Genomic DNA, 20,342 nt, shown 5'->3' with positions numbered 1-20,342 from the left:
TGTCAACTATGGACAATTTTTTAAAAAAGTATCAAGTTTATCCAGCAAAGTAGGTAGCAATACTAAAGCAACAGAATGAATGCCTAAAATTGGAGTTCAGCTATATAACTAAATGCTGTAAAATAAATTATTTTAAAATTAAATATCCACCCAGGCTATTGGAATGGTACAGTAAATATATCTGGTTTTAAATCTTAACATTACTGTCAAAATTTAAAGCTAATTATTCAATTATGTCTGATTTAAAAATTATGGGGTTTTTTTGCTTTAAACTTGCTTAGAGTGGTTTTATTCCACCACTCCGTTTTGGTAATTTTTATACTTGGAACATTAGTAGTTGCCAGCAGATTTAATTCAGTATTAATTTAAGAATAATGAATACATCCAGCTATGGAATTAGGAAGTTAAATTTCAAAACAAGCTGTAGCAAAAATTGTAATATTTTGTGCACAATCCAATTTCAGAAACTACAGTTTTAAGAGCATATTTTAACTGTACACAAATGTACGTGTCAGTGAAAGGAATCCAATACCCTATTTACACAGTGAGATCGAATTCAGGTCTGGCAAGCTTGCATGAAATGAATTCATTTCCTTAGCGTTGATGGCTGCTGCCGTTCTAAATAAGGACCCAGTGACTGACAGTATCAAATTACCCATGTGATACTTGTACGAACATGTCAACTAAGAGCAGCAAGCTATAATAAAACAGGATCTCAACTTTAAAGTGATTTCAAAGGCCTCAAGTTGGGACTATCTGAAATTTGTTTTACGTTTAAGATGTATGAGAACAGCTCAGGCTGCTTCCAATAATTATCTATGGCTAGGGTTTTCTGTGCCCACTGACGTTGGGCGTGTTTGGTGGCGTGAGCAAACAATATGGCAAGAAGGCCAAAAATCGGTTTCAAGACGTCTTGAAACCAGTTTGCGATTGTCTGCTCAATCCACTGATGGTGGGCTGCGTTCCCCACCATTTGATGTTGGAAACCTCATTGTAGTACATCAGCATATCATTATAAGGCCAGCCCGCCGTACTCATCTCCCCACCCCTGCTGCTGGATCGTCTGCCCACGTCAGCGGGAAAACATGCCTCCATGTTTCACAACACCATCTATAAGGTGTGCATTTGGCGGGTTGCACTTTGCTAGGGACTTCAAGGTTTGTTTGCCTACCTTGCTTCGGTCAGCACTCGCAGTTATCAGCACCAGGCTTCACAGAGAGCACCACGTCACTTTTAGTGGGGCTCACTGGTTGGTCTCTACCTAACAGATCAGCCATATGTGGGTGGCTTTTCAACAGTTCCAGGGCAAAGTCTTGCTTGGGGAAGGGGGTGAGTAGCCTCAGGCAGGACAAGAGCTGTATTGGGGAAGCAGGGTATCTCAGGGTGTGTGTGGGGGCACATGTTCTGTACAGGTGGCCTCAAGATGGTGAGGGCTGAGGAGGCTAGATGGACATGTGAGGATATGTGCGTGAGAATGGGTGGTGATTTCCCTTAAGCTGGCAGTGAGTGAGATGCCAACGAATTTGTGATGGGCTTATGTGTGAGAGTTTAAATTGATAAGATGGTTGCCATATCCTGGCTGCATGGATGTGATCATTCATCCTCTAACTGCATTGGATGGCCAACCTCTTCTGTGCAACATTGGCACTGATCACCACTGCCATCACCTACTAAGCCATAGTGGTAATGTTGCTGCCCCTCCTGTGGCCAAAGTGGGGTAGAGGACAACACAGCGGGCCACCACCGTGTCCAAAAGGTGCTCAAGTGCTGCAGTCTTCTTGCTTTTCGGGGCTATGTCTCCTTTGCAGTCCTGGGCTGGAAGCACTTGAGCGCGGTTGTACTTTAACTGTGGTCCCTGGCATAATAAAGTAGCGAGGTGACAGCGTGGCAGGTGAATTGGAGCCCGCCCACCAACAAGACGGTGTGTATCCCGGGAATGCATAATTAATGCGGCAGATTTGGATGATACGGCTTGTAAAGCTGCCATTGCAGCTGCTACCATACTTTGTGTAAATTCGGGATGATTCCACTCTACATTTCTGATATCAAACAGTATTCCAAAGTATGTGTATAGAAATGGTATAGGTGACTGATATCTTCCACTTCCTATGATTGATACATAACTCTTAGAGTCAATAGCATATTGAAGGAGGGCCCCACAATCCTTTTTGAGGAGTTTTGTCATCTGAGGCGAGCTTTGCAGTGACAGAACTCAGTGTAGAGTTAGAGGCACCCCTATGTTATCTGTAAAATACGATTAAACAAAATAAGTCTGTGGTCTATAAAGTCTGTGCAAAGCAGTGCTCAGTGAGCTCTTGCTTAAGCTCTAACAGAAAAAAAAACTGGGCCTCCACCACTGTCAAAACAATGTTGCCCACTTTGACCAAACAGGCGTCCTTTGGATTCGGTGTTGAGAGCAGGAAATGCATCAAATGGCCATATTTCCCCTATTTAAGCAGGTGCCTCAGCTGCCCACTGGAGGAAGATGTGTGTTTGAGCTATTTCCAACCTCAAGTCTGCAACTAATGGGAAGCCATTGGGAAATCTAAGTCAATATATTGAAATTTCAAATGTTATCGTCTTGAGCTCTTTGTGTATCTACGTTTGTGCACATGTACGCTCACTCACAGGGGAGGCTTATCACCTGTGTTTTGTTAATAAAAATGTGAACATAAAAATATAAACATTCTAATTAGCGACAGCTGTGAAACAAGGATCAACAGACCAACACTGTTGCGGGGAGAGAGAGAGAGAGAGAAAAGAGATTGACACCAACAAGATGAAAGATCTAAAATACTGGACTGTATTTTTGGTGGGTGTGGGCCTCCAATGACAGGACGAAATGGGGGTCTAATTGGCTGCCCCCATGTTTGCTGTTCTATTAAGGACTGCAGGCAGGTTCCCAAGGTGGGAGGCCCAATGAGAGGACTTGCAGCTCAGACCAGCTATAAGTCCCACTGGGAGAGGTGAATGCTGATGAGGCAGAAAGACAATTGTGAGCTGCCCTTGGATGCCCTCTGCAAATGCCAAAAGTGTGGAGGGAATCTGGTTTTGGTGGCAAATGTGTTTTGTTCCCTGGCAGCCTCCCTCCACCCCCCTCTTCCCTCCCGCCCAACCACCACTCTCCCAACCCCACCTCCCACCCCCAACTTCCCCCGCACCCTACCTCCCTCCACCCCACCTCCCCCCTCCCCCCTTCCCACTCTCCTCTCTCCCCCTCTCCCTCCCCCTCTCCTCTCCCCCCACTCCCTCGCCCTCCCCTCCCACCCTCCTCCCCTCACCCCCTCTTCCCACTCCCCCACACCCCCTCTCCCCTCTCCTCTCTCCCCTCCTCACCCTCTCACTTCCCCTCACCCTCCTCTCCCCCTCCCCTACTCACTCCCCCTCACCACACCCCCCCTCCCCCTCCCCTTCCCCTTCCTCCCTCCCCTTCCCCCCTCCCCCTCCTCCTCTCCCCCTCTCCCACTCCCCTCCCCCACTCCCCTCTCCCTACCCCATCCACCCCCTCCCGCCCCTCTCTCCCCTCCCCCTCTCTCCCCTCTCCCTACCCCATCACCCTTCCCCCCCTCTCCCCTCCCCTCCCCCATCCTCTCACCCCTCCCCGCCCCCGTCCTCTCCCACCCCTCTCCTCTCCGCCTCCCCTCCCCTCTCCCCCCACACCCCCCCTCCTTTCCCCCCTCCCCCTCACTCCCCTCTCCCCCCTCCCCCATCCCCTCCCCTCTCCTCTCCTCCGCTCCCCAATCCCCTTCCCTCGCTCCCCCATCCCCATCCCTCCCCTCCCCTCCCCTCCCTCACCATCCCTCCCCTCCCCTCCCCTCCCTCACCATCCCGTCCCCTCTCCTCCCCCTTCCCCCCGCCCCCTCCCCCCTTCCCACCTGCCCCATCCCCTCCCTTCCCCCTCGCACCTCCCCCTCGCACCTCCCCCTCGCACCTCCCCCTCGCACCTCCCCCTCCCATCCCCCCGCACCTCCCCTTCCCTTCCCTCTCCTCCCCTTCCCTTCCCTCTCCTCCCCTTCCCTTCCCTCTCCTCCCCCTCCCTCCCCACGACCCCCCTCCTCTCCCTTCCACCCTCTCCTCTCCCTTCCACCCTCTCCCCTCCCCTCCACCCTCTCCTCCACCCTCTCCCCTCCCCTCCACCCTCTCCTCCCGTCCCCTCCCCTCCACCCTCTCCCCTCTCCTCCTCTCCCCTCTCCCCTCTCCTCCTCTCCCCTCTCCCCTCTCCTCCTCTCCCCTCCCCTCCCCTCCCCTCCACCCTCTCCTCTCCCGTCCCCTCCCCTCCACCCTCTCCCCTCCCCTCCACCCTCTCCCCTCCCGTCCCCTCCCCTCCACCCTCTTCTCTCCTGTCCCCTCCCCTCCCCTCCCCTCCACCCTCTCCTCTCCCCTCCCCTCCCCTCCACCCTCTCCTCCCCTCCCCTCCCCTCCACCCTCTCCTCCCGTCCCCTCCCCTCCACCCCCTCCCCTCCCCTCCACCCTCTTCTCTCCTGTCCCCTCCCCTCCACCCTCTCCCCTCCCCTCCACCCCCTCCCCTCCCCTCCACCCTCTTCTCTCCTGTCCCCTCCCCTCCACCCTCTCCCCTCTCCTCCACCCCTCCTCTCCCCTCCCCTCCACCCCTCCTCTCCCCTCCCCTCCACCCTCTCCCCTCCCGTCCCCTCCCCTCCACCCCCTCCCCTCCCCTCCACCCTCTTCTCTCCTGTCCCCTCCCATCCACCCTCTCCCCTCCCCTCCACCCTCTCCCCTCCCCTCCCCTCCCCTCCACCCTCTCCTCCCGTCCCCTCCCCTCCACCCCCTCCCCTCCCCTCCACCCTCTCCTCTCCCGTCCCCTCCCCTCCACCCTCTCCCCTCCCCTCCACCCTCTCCTCCCGTCCCCTCCCCTCCACCCCCTCCCCTCCCCTCCACCCTCTTCTCTCCTGTCCCCTCCCCTCCACCCTCTTCTCTCCTGTCCCCTCCCCTCCACCCTCTCCCCTCCCCTCCCCTCCCCTCCACCCTCTCCCCTCCCCTCCCCTCCACCCTCCCCTCTCCCCTCCCCTCCCCTCCACCCTCTCCTCTCCCCTCCCCTCCACCCTCTCTCCACCCCCTGCCCCTTCCCCCCTGCCCCTCCCCTCCCTCCATCTCCTCCCCTCTCCCCCATCCCCTCCCCTCTCTCGCCCCTCCCCTCTCTCCCCCCTCTCCCCTCTCCCCATCCCTCCCGTCTCCCCCCCCTCTGCGCCCCCTCCGCCCCATCCCCACTCCCCCCCGTCATTCCCCCCCCCCCTGTCTCCCTCCCGTCTCCCTCCCCTCTTCCCCCCGTCCCCTCCCCCACTCCATCCCCTCCCTCCCCTCTTCCCTTCCCCCTCCCTCCCCTCTCCCTCCCCCCTCCATCCCCGTCCCCCCCTCTCTCCCCCCTCCCCCCTCTCACCCCCCTCCCCCCTCTCCCCCCCTCTCCCTCTCCTCCCCCGCTCCCACTCTCCTCCCCCTCTCCCTCTCCCCCCCTCCTCTCCCTCTCCCCCCTCCTCTCCCTCTCCCCCCTCCTCTCCCTCTCCCCCCCTCCTCTCCCTCTCCCCCCCTCCTCTCCCTCTCCCCTCCCTCTCCCCCCTCCTCTCCCCCCCCTCATCCCCCTCCTCTCCCCCTCCTCTCCCTCTCCTCCCCCTCCTCTCCCTCTCCTCCCCCTCCTCTCCCTCTCCCCCCCCTCCTCTCCCCCTCCTCTCCCCCTCCTCCCCCTCCTCCCCCTCCTCCCCCTCCTCCCCCTCCTCTCCCTCTCCTCCCCCTCTCCTCCCCCTCCTCTCCCTCTCTCCCCCTCCTCTCCCTCCTCCCTCTCCTCTCCCCCTCCTCTCCCCCTCCTCTCCCCCTCCTCTCCCCCTCCTCCCCCTCCTCCCCCTCCTCCCCCTCTCCCCCTCCTCCCCCTCTCCCCCTCCTCCCCCTCTCCTCCCCCTCTCTCCCCCTCCTCTCCCCCTCCTCTCCCCCTCCTCTCCCTCCTCTCCCTCCTCCCCTCCTCTCCCTCCTCCCTCTCCTCCCCCTCCTCTCCCCCTCCTCTCCCCCTCCTCTCCCTCTCCTCCCCCTCCTCTCCCCCTCCTCCCCCTCCTATCCCTCTCCCCCCCTCCTCTCCCTCTCCTCCCCCTCCTCTCCCTCTCCTCTCCCTCTCCTCCCCCTCCTCTCCCTCTCCTCCCCCTCCTCTCCCCCTCCTCTCCCTCTCCTCTCCCTCTCCTCTCCCTCTCCTCCCCCTCCTCTCCCGCTCCTCCCCCTCCTCTCCCTCTCCTCCCTCTCCTCTCCCCCCTCTCCTCCCTCTCCCTCTCCCTCTCCTCCCTCTCCCCTCTCCCTCTCCCTCCCTCCTCTCCCTCCCTCCTCTCCCTCTCCCTCCCTCCCTCTCCTCCCCCTCCTCTCCCTCTCCTCCCCCTCCTCTCCTCCCTCTCCTCTCCCCCCTCTCCTCCCTCTCCCTCTCCCTCTCCTCCCCCTCCCTCTCCCCCCTCCTCCCCCTCCCTCTCCCCTCTCCCTCTCCCTCCCTCCTCTCCCTCCCTCCTCTCCCTCTCCCTCCCTCCCTCTCCCTCCCTCTTCTCTCTCTCCCTCCCTCTTCTCCCTCTCCCTCCCTCCCTCCCTCCTCTCCCTCTCCCTCCCTCCCTCCTCTCCCTCCCTCCCTCCCTCCCTCCTCTCCCTCTCCCTCCCTCCCTCCCTCCTCTCCCTCCCCCTCCCTCCTCCCCCTCCTCTCCCTCTCCTCCCCCTCCTCCCCTCTCCTCCCCCTCCTCTCCCTCTCCTCCCCCTCCTCTCCCCCTCCTCCCCCTCCTCCCCCTCCTCCCCCTCTCCTCTCCCTCTCCTCCCTCTCCTCTCCCTCTCCTCTCCCTCTCCTCCCCCTCCTCTCCCTCTCCTCCCCCTCTCTCCCTCTCCTCCCCCCCACCTCTCCCTCTCCTCCCCCCCACCTCTCCCTCTCCTCCCCCTCACCTCTCCCTCTCCTCCCCCTCACCTCTCCCTCTCCTCCCCCTCCTCTCCCCCCTCTCCTCCCTCTCCCTCTCCTCCCCTCCCTCTCCCCCCTCCTCCCCCTCCCTCTCCCCCCTCCTCCCCCTCCCTCTCCCCTCTCCCTCTCCCTCCCTCCTCTCCCTCTCCCTCCCTCCCTCTCCCTCCCTCTTCTCCCTCTCCCTCCCTCCCTCCCTCCTCTCCCTCTCCCTCCCTCCCTCCTCTCCCTCTCCCTCCCTCCTCTCACTCTCCCTCTCCCTCCCTCCTCTCCCTCTCCCTCCCTCCCTCCTCTCCCTCTCCTCCCTCCCTCCTCTCCCTCCCTCCCTCCTCTCCCTCTCCCTCCTCTCCCTCTCCCTCCCTCCTCTCCCTCCCTCCTCTCCCTCCCCCTCCCTCTCCCTCCCCCTCCCTCCCTCTCCCTCCCTCTCCCTCCCTCTCCCTCCCCCTCCCTCCCTCTCCCTCTCCCTCTCCCTCTCCCTCCCCCTCCCTCCTCTCCCTCTCCCTCCCTCCTCTCCCTCCCTCCCTCCTCTCCCTCTCCCTCCCCCTCCCTCCTCTCCCTCCCTCCCCCTCCCTCCTCTCCCCCTCCCTCCCCCTCCCTCCTCTCCCCCTCCCTCCCCCTCCCTCCTCTCCCCCTCCCTCCCCCTCCCTCCTCGTCCCCTCCCCCCGTCCTCTCTCCCTCCCTCCTCCTCTCCTGCTCTCCCTCCCTCCTCCCCTCCCCCTCCCCCTCCCTCCTCCCCCTCCCCCTCCCTCCTCTCCCTCCCCCTCCCCCTCCCTCTCCCTCCCCCTCCCTCCTCTCCCCCTCCCTCTCCCTCCCCCTCCCCCCTCTCCCTCTCCCTCTCCCTCCCCCTCCCTCCTCTCCCTCTCCCTCCCCCTCCCTCCTCTCCCTCTCCCTCTCCCTCCCCCCTCTCCCTCTCCCTCCCCCTCCCTCCTCTCCCTCTCCCTCTCCCTCCCCCTCCCTCCTCTCCCTCTCCCTCCCCCTCCCTCCTCTCCCTCTCCCTCCCCCTCCCTCCTCTCCCTCTCCCTCTCCCTCCCCCTCCCTCCTCTCCCTCTCCCTCCCCCTCCCTCCTCTCCCTCTCCCTCCCCCTCCCTCCTCTCCCTCTCCCTCCTCTCCCTCTCCCTCCCCCTCCCTCCTCTCCCTCTCCCTCCCCCTCCCTCCTCTCCCTCTCCCTCCCCCTCCCTCCTCTCCCTCTCCCTCCTCTCCCTCTCCCTCCCTCCTCTCCCTCTCCCTCCCCCCTCTCCCTCTCCCTCCCCCCTCTCCCTCTCCCTCCCCCTCTCCCTCTCCCCTCTCCCTCTCCCTGCCCTCCCTCTCCCTCCCCTCTCCCTCCCCCTCTCCCTCCCCCTCTCTCCCCTCCCTCTCCCTCTCCCTCCCCTCCCTCCTCTCCCTCTCCCTCCCTCCTCTCCCTCTCCCTCCCCTCCCTCCTCTCCCTCTCCCTCTCCCTCCCCTCCCTCCTCTCCCTCTCCCTCCCCCTCCCTCCTCTCCCTCCCCCTCCCTCCTCTCCCTCCCCCTCCCTCCTCTCCCTCCCCCTCCCTCCTCCTCCCTCCTCCTCCCTCCTCCTCCCTCTCCCTCCCTCCTCTCCCTCTCCCTCCCTCCTCTCCCTCTCCCTCCCTCCTCTCCCTCTCCCTCCCTCCTCTCCCTCTCTCTACCTCCTCTCCCTCTCTCCTTCCCCTTCTCTCCTCCCCCTTTCCCCCCCTCTCTCCTCTTTCCCCCCCCCTCCCTTCCCTCTCCTCTCCCTCTCACCCCCTGCTGGGACTACAGGCAGGCCCAATGAAGAGGATCCATAGAGGCAAAGATCCAGGTAAGTCCAGGGTTTCATTGGGGCCAAGCTAGCAGACCCCGGTGAGAGGTTTGAGGGTCAGTCAGCAGGGCAGTGTAGGGGAAATCGTGAGGGGTGAGTGACTACCATGAACCACCCATTCAATAGGAGGGACCCATTTTCAACTGGCATAAAGGCTGCCTGGTTCCACTGGTCACCACGCCACATGGTGTGGACACCTCCTGCTGTTGGTAAAAATACCAGTGGTAGCAGGAAGGAGTTGTTAAGTGGCCATTATTGGCCAATTAAGGGTTTCAATTGACTCAAGGGTGAGCAAGCTGCCTGACACATCTCCCGCCTCTGGTAAAACTTTAGCCCCCCCCCAACCTACCAGCCCATTCCTGGGGTGGGTGACTGTGCATAAAATCCCATTCTACAACATGTAACCAAATTCAGATCTTCTCTTGACAGGTGCTGATCAATTTAGTTTAAATTTCTAGCATTTTATTATTTTTTGCAGATTTCCAGCATTTGCTGTGTTCTTTTTATATTTAATTATGCAAACAATTTAAATTGGGCATGTTTCTTAATTTTGTCCCTATTGCCCTTTGCCTTTACTCACACCCTCCTGCTGCAAGCTCCAAGTTGCCCTCATCAGTGCTACCCATTCCCTGATCAGATTGCTAAACTCAATCTTGCCTTGACCACTGTAATCAGCACTATCCTGACCTCACCAGTGAAATCTTGCGCCCTGTCAGAAATACAGGTCTTTGGCCATGAAAGTACTCTTTTTTCAATTACTTTCAAAAGCAATAGTAAGTGCTTGACAACTTCAATCAGGACCAAGACACAGCTGGGAGTCTGCCTTGTCTAATAATGTAGAAATTGGGATTCCCAAAAGGGCTTCCCCAAACATGTTTATGTTGTCATTTGTAGTGTGCCATATGTTTGTACTTTATATAATAGTGGCTTCTCAAATAGCTTTCTGTTGCCTCTCAGGGGTCTGTTCTGACTGCGCCTCTCCAGTCATTGACTGGAACCAACATTTCCTCTGCATTCTCCTCCATTGTAACTGCCACCTTTTTGATCCAAGCACTGATTTCCCACTGTTCCTAGTGATCACTAGCAACGAGACTTTAGACTTACCTACAGTGGGTCTGGGATGTTAGACATGTTGTAAAGCAGAGGCTTCCCTAAGTCAATCCTGGGAAAGCCCTTTTGTGAAACTTGTGCAGTGGCATTAGGATTACTCAAGGCTTATAGTATTCAATCTACACTCTAACTCATCTCTCTCTGCCCCCATCTCCAGCCCCTAACCTCATCCATCAATCAACATCAATTAATGATGCTAGGCCTAAATATAACTTTCTATTCGTCCCGTGCCAAGGGTTTTCCTTCCTAAATACTAACACTCCAATATTCTTTCCAGATGCACTGTACTCTCACTATAGGACCAACCTCTTTGCACTACCAAACCACTTGCCCCTGTCATGTCCCACATAGTACCTGCAGCCTACGACATACTTACACCTTGGAACATTTTCCCTACCACCTTCCTTGCTATTCTTGGCTGGAAAAATTGTGATAAAATAATCATATTGTTAATACATTAGACTCTCTGGTCATCAAGGGATCCACAGTAGGTGATTAAATCATTTATCGCTTGAACATACTCAAACAACGAGAAATCTACCACAATATGGTCAAAATGAATGCATAATAAAATCAATAATTTACTCAATATGAGCATTACAGTGGAATCTGAGCACAAAAATAGCCGTGATATTTTCACAATATTGGGGGAGATTGCTGCCTTAAAGAAGTGACATCAGGTTTTAGCCACCTACACAGAAACTGTTTCATGTATAAGGACAGCTGTACTTCTTCAGTATGTTCTCAGTGATGGGCTTTATTGAACTGAAGAGAAATGGCGCCCTACAGTCAGCTTGCCTCATGATAGTCACATGACTATGGCAAGCCCAGTTAGCAGACCTAGTAAAGATTGCATTTCCAAAACCCAAACAGAAACCACTCGACTTTAAGTTCTATTGAATCAATTCTGAATGCAGTAATCAGAAAAACACAGAGATCCTATTAATCCAAAAGAGTTCAGGTGGGTCCCCCTTTAAATATTGCTCTAATTATGTCACTCGATTTCTAAGATCAATCCTGCGAGCTTTACTGAACAGATTAGCTGTTGTGTAGGCGGTCTTCCTGCTCAGTTAAAACAGTATTGGGGTCTCAATGGCATCATGCAACCCCAATTTAAATATATTCATCAGACACCTGCCATTTTCTGGCAGGCAATTTCCTAATCTGAGTGAGTTGGTCTGTAAAAATCAAGATCATCTAATTTGTGGCAGGAATGGGGGGGGAGGGGCAGTCAGTGAATTTCCCAGTTTTAACCGCTCTCCTACTCCATTCCCACCTTGCAGAAGAGATACAAGGCTGAATTTTCAATTACCTGTGGAGGCAAGTTCAGGCACAGACATGCACTGAAAATAGCATGTGTCAGTTATCCAAAGCTTCCATGATGCACTGGAACTTTTAAAGGCAGGGCAGTGAGAGCGGAGGCCTAGCAACCTGCTTGCTTCCAATCAACTTGCTATTAAGCTTGTTGAAGAACTTGTTAACAGGCTGGAGAGAGACAATCAAATTTTCAAAGACAGGAAGAGCCAAAGGTCTTTGCACATTCGTGCACAGCTGTTGGGAGCATGGGGTGGTGTGGGGTGGGGTGGGGAGCCCATTATTGATTGTGGCTGCTCATGAAAAATCTTGGATAAGAAAGAATAGTCAAACTGAGGTTCTCATTCAATGGCAAAAAGTTGCCATTGCTCGAGCAGTGTAGCTTGAGTACTTGAGTGAGCATTTGGGCACTTGTTTGGGCCATAAGGCTGCTGGTCCTCTGCTCCCCTGCCTGCTCCATTTCTCCTGGCAGTGGCAAGCCCAGTAATGGCTGCCGTTTCGCCTTGTACAATCGCTCTCCAGAGATAATTCCTTCTTCCCATGCCCAACTCGTCTAATTGGGTGTTGAACTTTTCTCTGGGCCATTAAGAGCTTTCCCTGAAAACTCAAATTGTGTGGGCGTCAGGACCCTAAAATGATCTAGTTTGGAATCCCGATCCAGCGTTGAAAATCCAGCCCATAATCAAGACCAATGTAACAAATGTGAATGATATTTGACAACTGGTAGCTTCTAGGCCACAACAGGGGTCATAACAGGGGCCACTATTCAACCCATTGAACAATTCAAGAGGCTGATGTTCTCTTTTGTGATGTCTACCAGCATATTAACTTTGGCACAGACCACTGCATGCAAGCCAAAAAAAAAGGTTGCACCTATTCAAAGTTTAGCACCCTTGAGCCTTTTGTAAATCGTGTTGGTGACCTCTATTCAGTAGCAATGCTGGTAGCCTCACCAATTGAGCCCAGCTGAACTTTCTTATCCTGTGGAGTAGGCAATTCTGAAATGTATGGAAGAGGAATATTTCTAACATAAAAGCAAAATATTACAGATGCTGGAAATCTGAAATAAAAACAGAAAATTCTGGAAAAGCTCTCTGGGAATTGAAACGTAAACTCTGCTCCTCTCTCCATAGATGCTGCCAGATCTGCTGATCTTTTCTACCATTTTCTGTTTTTATTTAACATTTCTAATACTCTGTTACTTCTGCACCTGGAAGATGTCACTCCTGAAGCTTGTGAATATTTCACCAGAAAAGAACTAAAGGATCAATGGTGGACAAGTGTTGGAAGTAAATGTTGTGTTAATCTCTTACTTTGCTGGCTTACATGCTATGGTGGTTAACAGTGTCTGCCCTATTATGTTAGTGAAATGCAACCCTGAAAAGCTGATTTTTTAAAGTTTGTTTGCTAAAGGTGTCATTTCGACAGTTTATTGAGTATTCTGTTTTTTGCCCAGCTTCTCCAGTAGGTAACGGATACATCAAACCACCAACAACACCTGCGAGCAGCTTACAAGGTGACAGAGGTCCACCAGCCATGATGCCCATCAATGTCGACCCTGATATTAAATCAGGAGAGTACGTCTTAAAAAGCGTGTTTGCCAACTTTACTACTCAGGCTGAAAGAAAGATCCGCATCATCATGGCAGAACCCCTGGTAAGTTAGAGAACATTTTTTTTTAGTCTGTGGTCCTGTAAATTTTATATGCTCTTCCTAACTCATAGTTTTTTCCAGGGCTAGCTTTTTAAATGAAACTCTAGGCAACCCCATTCATTAAAATTATTCCAGATATATTAAAAGATACAAGTTTTGTTCCTTGGCACTACTCACGGATGAAAGCAAATGGTTTAACAACCAGAGATGAAGCATCTTCTGAATGTCTCTCATGAAGTACCCCAGTAATGAGTCACGATGTACAATGTAACTCATCTATTTGACATTCATACAAGGTTTGAACCTTGATAGTTCTGATGGATATGTTGTTTTATAATACTTACACTCTCAGCACTCACAGCACTCTCAGCCTCTCCACTAAGAAAGGAATGTCTCCTGAGCACTGGCATAAATGTATACCTGGCTAGAGCCTGGCTCAATCACTTGCCTTCAAGTATGTGATATGATTGCTTGTATGAAGCAGTTTTCTTCTCAGCTGAGCTCCAGATGTTCATGTTTCTCTCTTTGGCAGAGCTTGGAGAAGACCTGACCCTACAGCAAACTGTCTCCTGGTCTCTAGTGGTAGCTGATGCACTATGTGAAGGCTTCTGCTCACTATCTAACTCAGCCGAGGTACAAGTCTCTGTACTGGTGCTTGAGGTGATGATGTGCATGAAGGTGCCCCTACAAAAGGAGTCACCTCTGCACTGTCCGTCTTGAGATGCACTGGTTGTTGGGAAGAATCTAGAATAGAAAAGAATAGAAGTTGATCACAGAACGAATGATACTGAGAAACTGAACAGTAGTAGATAAGAGGCATCGCAATGCAAGTTGACGTAGTCAAGCTGTGTGCTTATGGATTTCTCAGAAGTTCATGAAGGCATGCAAAGATATTCAGAGATTCTGTAGAAGTTTATGGCCTCAAAACATCCTGTGTTGAAATTCTTGTAAGGTTACTGATCTTGAGTTCTGGCTGCACCGAGCATGACTGCACGACGAGGTTGGGTGGTCTTGTTTCTTTCTTTGTTGTGCATTGTCTTGTCCTGCAGAGGAAGAGTTATTGGGTGTTTTTTTTCCAAAGTAGAGTGCAGAGATGTGGGGCTACTGCTTGTTGTGCAGAGGCTGAGAGTGGAAAGAAGCAAGGGATGAACAGGATAGATAGGTGTTGAACTGAAAGCAGCTTGATATAATGTGTAGCAAGGAAAGAGCCATAATACCCACAGGAGAAGTTGATGATTGTACAAAGGCTGGTAAGCTTGAAGAGAATAGTGCTAGTGTGGTGCCATGAAGGGAGCAAGAGCAGAAGAAATAGGAGCAGGAGTGGAACATTCTGCCCGATGAACCTGCTTCACCATTCAATACAATCATGGCTGATCTTGAGCTTCAGCTCCACTTTCATGTCCACTCCTCATATTGCTTCTTTCCCTGAGACACAAAAAATCTGTCTATCCCAGCCTTAACTGTATTTAACAACGGAGCATCTACAACCCTTTGATGTAGAGAATTCCAGAGCTTCACAGTCCTTCAAGTGAAGTAATTTCTCCTCATCTCATTCCTAACTGATTGGCCCTTTATCCTGAGACTGTGTCCCTGTGTTTTGGATTCCCCAACTAGTGGAAACAATCTCTCCATCCACTGTATCAAGCCCCTACAGAATTTTGTAGGTTTCAATGAGATTGTCTCTCATTCTTCTAAACTCCAGAGAATATATTTATTTAGCCTCTCATCATAGGACAACTCCCTCATCGCAGGTCTAGAGAATCTTTGCTGTACCACCTCCAATGTAAGTATATTCTTTCTTAAATGTGGAGACCAAAACTGCACACAGTATTCCAGATGTGGTCTCTCCAAAACCCTGGACAATTGCAGCAAGACTTCTTTATTCTTGCACTCCCATACCCTTGTAGTGAAGGCCAGAATACCATTTGCGTTCCAAATTGCTTGTTGCACCTGCGTTCTAACATTCTGTGTTCCTTGTACAAGCACACCCAAGTCTCTCTGAACATCAACACTTCGAAGTTTCACACCTTTTAAAAAATGTTCTGCTTTTCTATTCTTATGACCTTATACTCCATCTGCCATCTTGTTGCCCACTCACTTAACCTGTCTATGTCTCTCAGCAGCCTCTCTGTATCCTGCCCATAGTCTACCTTCCCACCTAGCTTGGTATAATCAGCAAATTTTGATACATTATTCTCTGTCTCATCATCTAAGTTATTAATGTAGATTTTAAATAGTTGAGGCCCCAGCGCTGATCCTTGCGGCACTCCACTATTCACTGCCTGCCAACTTGAAAAAGCCCCATTTACGCCTACTTTCTGCTATCTATCCATTAACCAATCCTCTATCTATGCTAAAATGAGCCCATATCTTGCCTATTAGCCAAAAGGTGTGGCACCTTATTGAATGGAACATAGGACACAGGATTAGACCATTCAGCCTTTTGAGCCTGCTCCGCCATTCGGTAAGATCATGGCTGATTTTGTTGTGATCCCAATTCCACTTTACTGTCTGTCCCATAATCCTTGACTCCCTTGTCTATGAAAATTTGTTTAACTCTGTCTTGAACAAATTCAGTGACCCATCCGCCACTGCCTTCTGGGGAAGAGAATTCCACATACGAACAACCCTTTGAGAGAAAAAATTTCTCCTCCTCTCCATCTTTTGGAAATCCAGGTATTTTTGCCTTTTGGAAAACCAGGTATACAACATCTACTGATTTTCCCCTTTACCCTACATGTTATATCCTTAAAAAAACTCTAATAAATTTGTCAAACAGGATTTCCTTTTAGTTGATTTTGTTTGTTGACTTGTTCTAATCATACTATGCTTTTCTAAGGGCATTGTTAAGACTTGCTTAATAATAGATACCAGCATTTTCTCGACAACTGATGTTAGGCTAACTGGCCTGTAATTCATTATTTTCTCTCTACCACCTCTCTTGGAAAGTGGTGTAACATTTGCCCACTTCCAGTCTAATGGGACCATTCCTAAATCGAAGAAATTTTTAAATATCATAGCCAGCACATCCATTATCTCTGCAGCTATAACTTTTTGAACCCTAGCAGATTTGTTGGTTTTTAGCACCTTAAGTTTCACCAATACTTTTTCTCTGCTGATATTAATTTCCTTAGTTTCCTCATTCTTTTGTGCGCCTAGATTACAGTCTATTTCTGGCATGAAACTTGTGTTTCTACTGTCTTCTACTGTGAAGACAGACACAAAATATTTGTTCAATGCCTCTGCCATTTCCTCATTCCATGTGATAATTTCTCCTGTCTTTGCTTCGAAGGGACAATGTTTACTTTAGCTACTCCCTTCTTCTTTATATACTTATAAAAGCCATTACAATCTGTTTTTATATTTCTGACTAGTTTACTGACATTCTATTTTTTTCCCTTTCTATCAACATTTTGGTGGTCCATTCCTAGTTTTGAAAACATTCCCAATCCTCAGACTGGCTGCTGTTTTTTCCAATATTATAAACCCCTTCTTTTAATCTAATACTGTCCTTAACTTCCTGAGTGAACTGTGGATGGTTCTTTCTGCTGAGATTTTGTTTTTCAATGGAACGTATTTTTGTTGAAGATTTTGAATTGTTTCTTTAAATGTTTCCCACTGTTCATTTACCTCCATACCTTTTAGTCTATTTACCCAATTAACCTTATCCAGTTCTCCCCTCATACCTCTGTAATTGGCTTTGTTTAGGTTTAAGGTTCTTGTTTGCAATTGAAGTATGTCACTTTTGAACTTAACATGGTATAATGTTCACTATTTCCCAGCGGATCTTTGACTTCAACATTACTAATTAACCCTGCTTCATTACACAATTCTAGGTCTAAGATAGCTTTAACCTCGTTGGTTCCACAATGTATTGCTGCAAGAAATTGTCATGAAAATATTCTACAAACTCATCTTCGAGACCATTCTTGCCAATTTGATTGGACCAATCTATATGAAGGTTGATGTCTCCCATAATTATTACATTTCCTTTATTACGAGCTCCAGTAATTTCTTGTTTAGTGCTCTGCCCAACAGTATACCTACTGATAGACCCACCCTATAAACTACTCTCACCTGTGTTTTCCGACTTTTGCTATTCCTAATTTCCACCCATACTCATTCTACTTCATGATCTTCAGAGGCCAGATCCTTTATCACTAATGTCCTAATGTCATATTTTACTATCAGGGCTACCCTCCTCTTTTGCTATTCTGTATGCCTCTCTGAAATATTGTGTACCCTGGAATATTTATTTCCCATCCTTGATCACCTTGTAACCATGTCTCTGTAATAGCAATTAAATCTAAATCATTACCTCTATTTGTGCCACTAGTTCATCTATATTATTGCAGATGCTTCATACATTCAGATAAAGAACCTTTATTTTCAATTTTTTGACTTCCATTCCCTGCATTGTCCTTATTATAGTAATGGTAGAGTAGGGGATAATGCCGGGCCATGAGATTACAGATTGTGTCAGAGTACAATTCTGCTGGTGCTGATGGTCCACTGCGCCTCATGAACACCTAGGCTTGAGTTGCTAGATCTGTTCAAAATCCATTTAGCGTGGCGTTAGTGCCCCACCACACGAAGGAGGGGATCCTCAATGCGAAGTTGGGACTTCACCTCCATGAGGACTGTACAGTGGTCACTCCTATAGATACTGTCAAGGACAGATGCATCTGTAGCAGGCAGGTTGGTGAGGATGAGGTCAAGTATGTTTTTACCTCTTGTTGGTTCCCTCACCCCCAACCGCAGACCCAGTCTAGCAGCTGTGTCGTTTAGGGGTCGATCAGTAGTGGTGCTACCGAGCCATGCTTGGTGATGGACATTGAAGTCCTCCACCCAGAATACATTCTGTGCCCTTGCCACCCTCAGAGCTTCCTCCAAGTGATGTTCAACACGGAGGGGTACACATTCATCAACTGAGGGGATGTGCTAGTTAGTAACCAGGAGGTTTCCTTGCCCATGGTTGACCTGATGCCATGAGACTTCATGCGTTCCAGAGTTGCTGTTCAGAAATCCCAGAGGAATTTCCCCCCGACTGTATACTACTGTGCCATCACCTCTGATGGGTCTGTCCTGTTGCTGGGATAGGACATACCCAAGGATGTTGAGCGTGGTGTCTGGAATATTGCAGTCCATGTTCAAATGCAGCAAGACCTGGACAATATCCAGGCTTGGTCTGCCAAGTGGCAGGTAACATTTGCGCCACACAAGTGGCAGGCAATGACCATCCCCAATAGGAGAGAATCTAACCATCACCCTTTGACATTCAGTGGCATTACCATTGCTGAATACCCCTCTATCAACATCCTGGGGGTTACCATTGACCAGAAACTGAACTGAACTGGCCATATAAATACTGTGGCTACAAGAGCAGGTCAGAGGCCAGGAATCCTGCGGCGAGTAACTCACCTCCAGACTTCCCAAAGCCTGTCCACCATCTACAAGGCACAAGTCAGGAGTGTGATGGGATATTCCCCGCTTGCCTGGATGAATGCAGCTCCAACAACACTCAAGAAACTTGACACCATCCAGGACAAATCAGCCCCCTTGACTGGCACACTTTCCATAAACATTCACTTCCTCAACCACTGATGCACAGTGGTAGCAGTGTGTATCATCTATAAGATGCACTGCAGAAACTCACCAAGGCTCCTTAGGCAGCAACTTCCAAACCGATGATCACTACCGTCTAAAAGGACAAGGGCAGCAGGTACTTGGGAACGCCATCACCTGAAAATTCCCCTCCAAGCCACTCACCATCCTGACTTCTGTCGCTGGGTTAAAATCCTGGAACTGCCTCCCTAACAGCACTGTGAGTGTACCTACACCACATGGACTGCAGCGGTTCAAGAAGCCAGCTCATCACCATCTTCTCGACGCTAATTAGGGATGGGCAATAAATGCTGGCCTAGCCAGCAACACTCATCCTGTAAATTAATTTTTAAAAAATTTGCTGTAAGGTATGATTCCATGAGCATGACTATGTCAGGCTGTTGCTGGACTAGTCTGTGAGACAGCTCTCCCAATTTTGGCATAAGCCCCCAGATGTTAGTGAGGAGGACTTTGCAAGGTTGACAGGGCTAGTTTGCCATTGTCATTTCCGGTCCTGGCTTGCATCCCAGGTTGCTAATGGAATTGAAAGTAAATACAGTGGAAAGGCTTACCATAATTTTCCAATCTTTCCAAGATAACGGGGAGGTGCCGGAGGATTGGAGAGTGGGAAATGTGAGATCTTTATTCAAGAAAGGGTGCAAGGATATTCCTACATTTAACATCAGTACATCAGTGGTAGGTAAGGATTTAGAAACAATAATCAAGGGAAAAAAGCAACAGGCCCTTCAAGAGGTTTGAATTAATTAAGGAGAGCCAGCATGGATTTGCAAAAAGCAGGTCATGCTTGACTAATTGAATTTTTTTGATTAGGTAACAGAGGTGGTTGATGAAGGGAAAGCAGTCATGTTGTCTGTATTGATTTTAAGTAATCCTTTGGCAGAGTGCCATGTAAAAGGCTGATTAACAAACTGAGGTCCATGCAATAGGAGAGTCAGAGTCAGCTTGGATTTTAAAAAAAATGGCTTAAGGGCAGAAAACAGCAGTGCAAATCTGGGATGATTCCACCTAAACGCAAGTTGTTTTACCTGCAGGCCGCAAAGGCAGCTTTTCATGCCACATTGTCCCAAACCCGCCACATTAATTATGCATTCCCAGGAAACACGCTGTTTCCATAGCGGGCGGGCACTCATTCACCTGCCCCACCATCACCTCGCCGCTTCAGTACTCTGGTTGCCATGTTTAAAGTCCAGCCGTGTGCACACCTCTGTGCTTCCAGCCCATGACTGCTGCAAAGAAAACATGGCCCTGAAAGCCAAAAAGACTGCAGACCCCTGGTTCAATGACGCATCCTTCAAGCACCTTTTGGACACTGTGGATGTCCACTACCCCAGCTCTGGCTGCAGGATGGGCAGCAACCTTACTAATGCGGCTTGGGAGGCAGTGGCAGTGGTGGTCAGCACCAATGCCCTGCAAAAGAAGACAGCCGCCCAGTGCCACCACAGGATGAATGGTCTCTTCCATTCTGCCAAGGTAATTTGCTTTTCTCATCACTCTTAACTCACACTCAAACCCATCATACATCCACAGGGATTTCACCTTAAGGAACCACACTATTAACTCTCTCACCCACCCTCACATCTGTATCAGGCACACACCCTCTCGAGCACGCATCCTTATCCTGTCCATGGCTCCGCTCACCACACAAACATTGTCATATGTCCTAGAGTCATAGAGGTCTACAGCACAGAAAAAGGCTCTTTGGCCCATCGAGTCTGCACCGGTCAAACAAGTACCTAACTATTCTAATTCCATTTTCCAGCACTAGGTCCATAGCCTTGTATGTCATGGCATCGCAAGTGCACATCCAAATACTTCTTAAATGTTATGAGGGTTTCTGCCTCTACCACCCTTTCCAGCAGTGAGTTCCAGATTCCCACCACCCTCTGGGTGAAAAATTCTTCCCCATATCCCCTCTAAACCTCCTGC

General features: G+C 51.0%; 1 protein-coding gene across 6 annotated transcripts in view; it reads left to right on the top strand.

Annotated features, from left to right (window-relative positions):
* LOC121284064 (protein furry homolog) overlaps nucleotides 1–20,342 on the top strand; it is a 520,851-nt gene that overhangs the window by 76,955 nt on the left and 423,554 nt on the right. For all 6 annotated transcript variants that reach the window (XR_005944426.1, XM_041199077.1, XM_041199078.1 and 3 more), the window contains exon 2: nucleotides 12,595–12,794. Coding sequence is in view for 5 of the 6 variants with exons in the window: in XM_041199077.1 (XP_041055011.1) it covers nucleotides 12,595–12,794 (200 nt within the window). In the remaining variant the exon portion in view is untranslated. The remainder of the gene's footprint in view (nucleotides 1–12,594; nucleotides 12,795–20,342) is intronic.

Source organism: Carcharodon carcharias, chromosome 11 (assembly GCF_017639515.1).
Source record: "Carcharodon carcharias isolate sCarCar2 chromosome 11, sCarCar2.pri, whole genome shotgun sequence".
Classification (NCBI taxonomy): domain Eukaryota; kingdom Metazoa; phylum Chordata; class Chondrichthyes; order Lamniformes; family Lamnidae; genus Carcharodon; species Carcharodon carcharias.
Note: the sequence above shows the minus strand (reverse complement) of the source record. Positions and strands in the feature narration are given on the sequence as shown.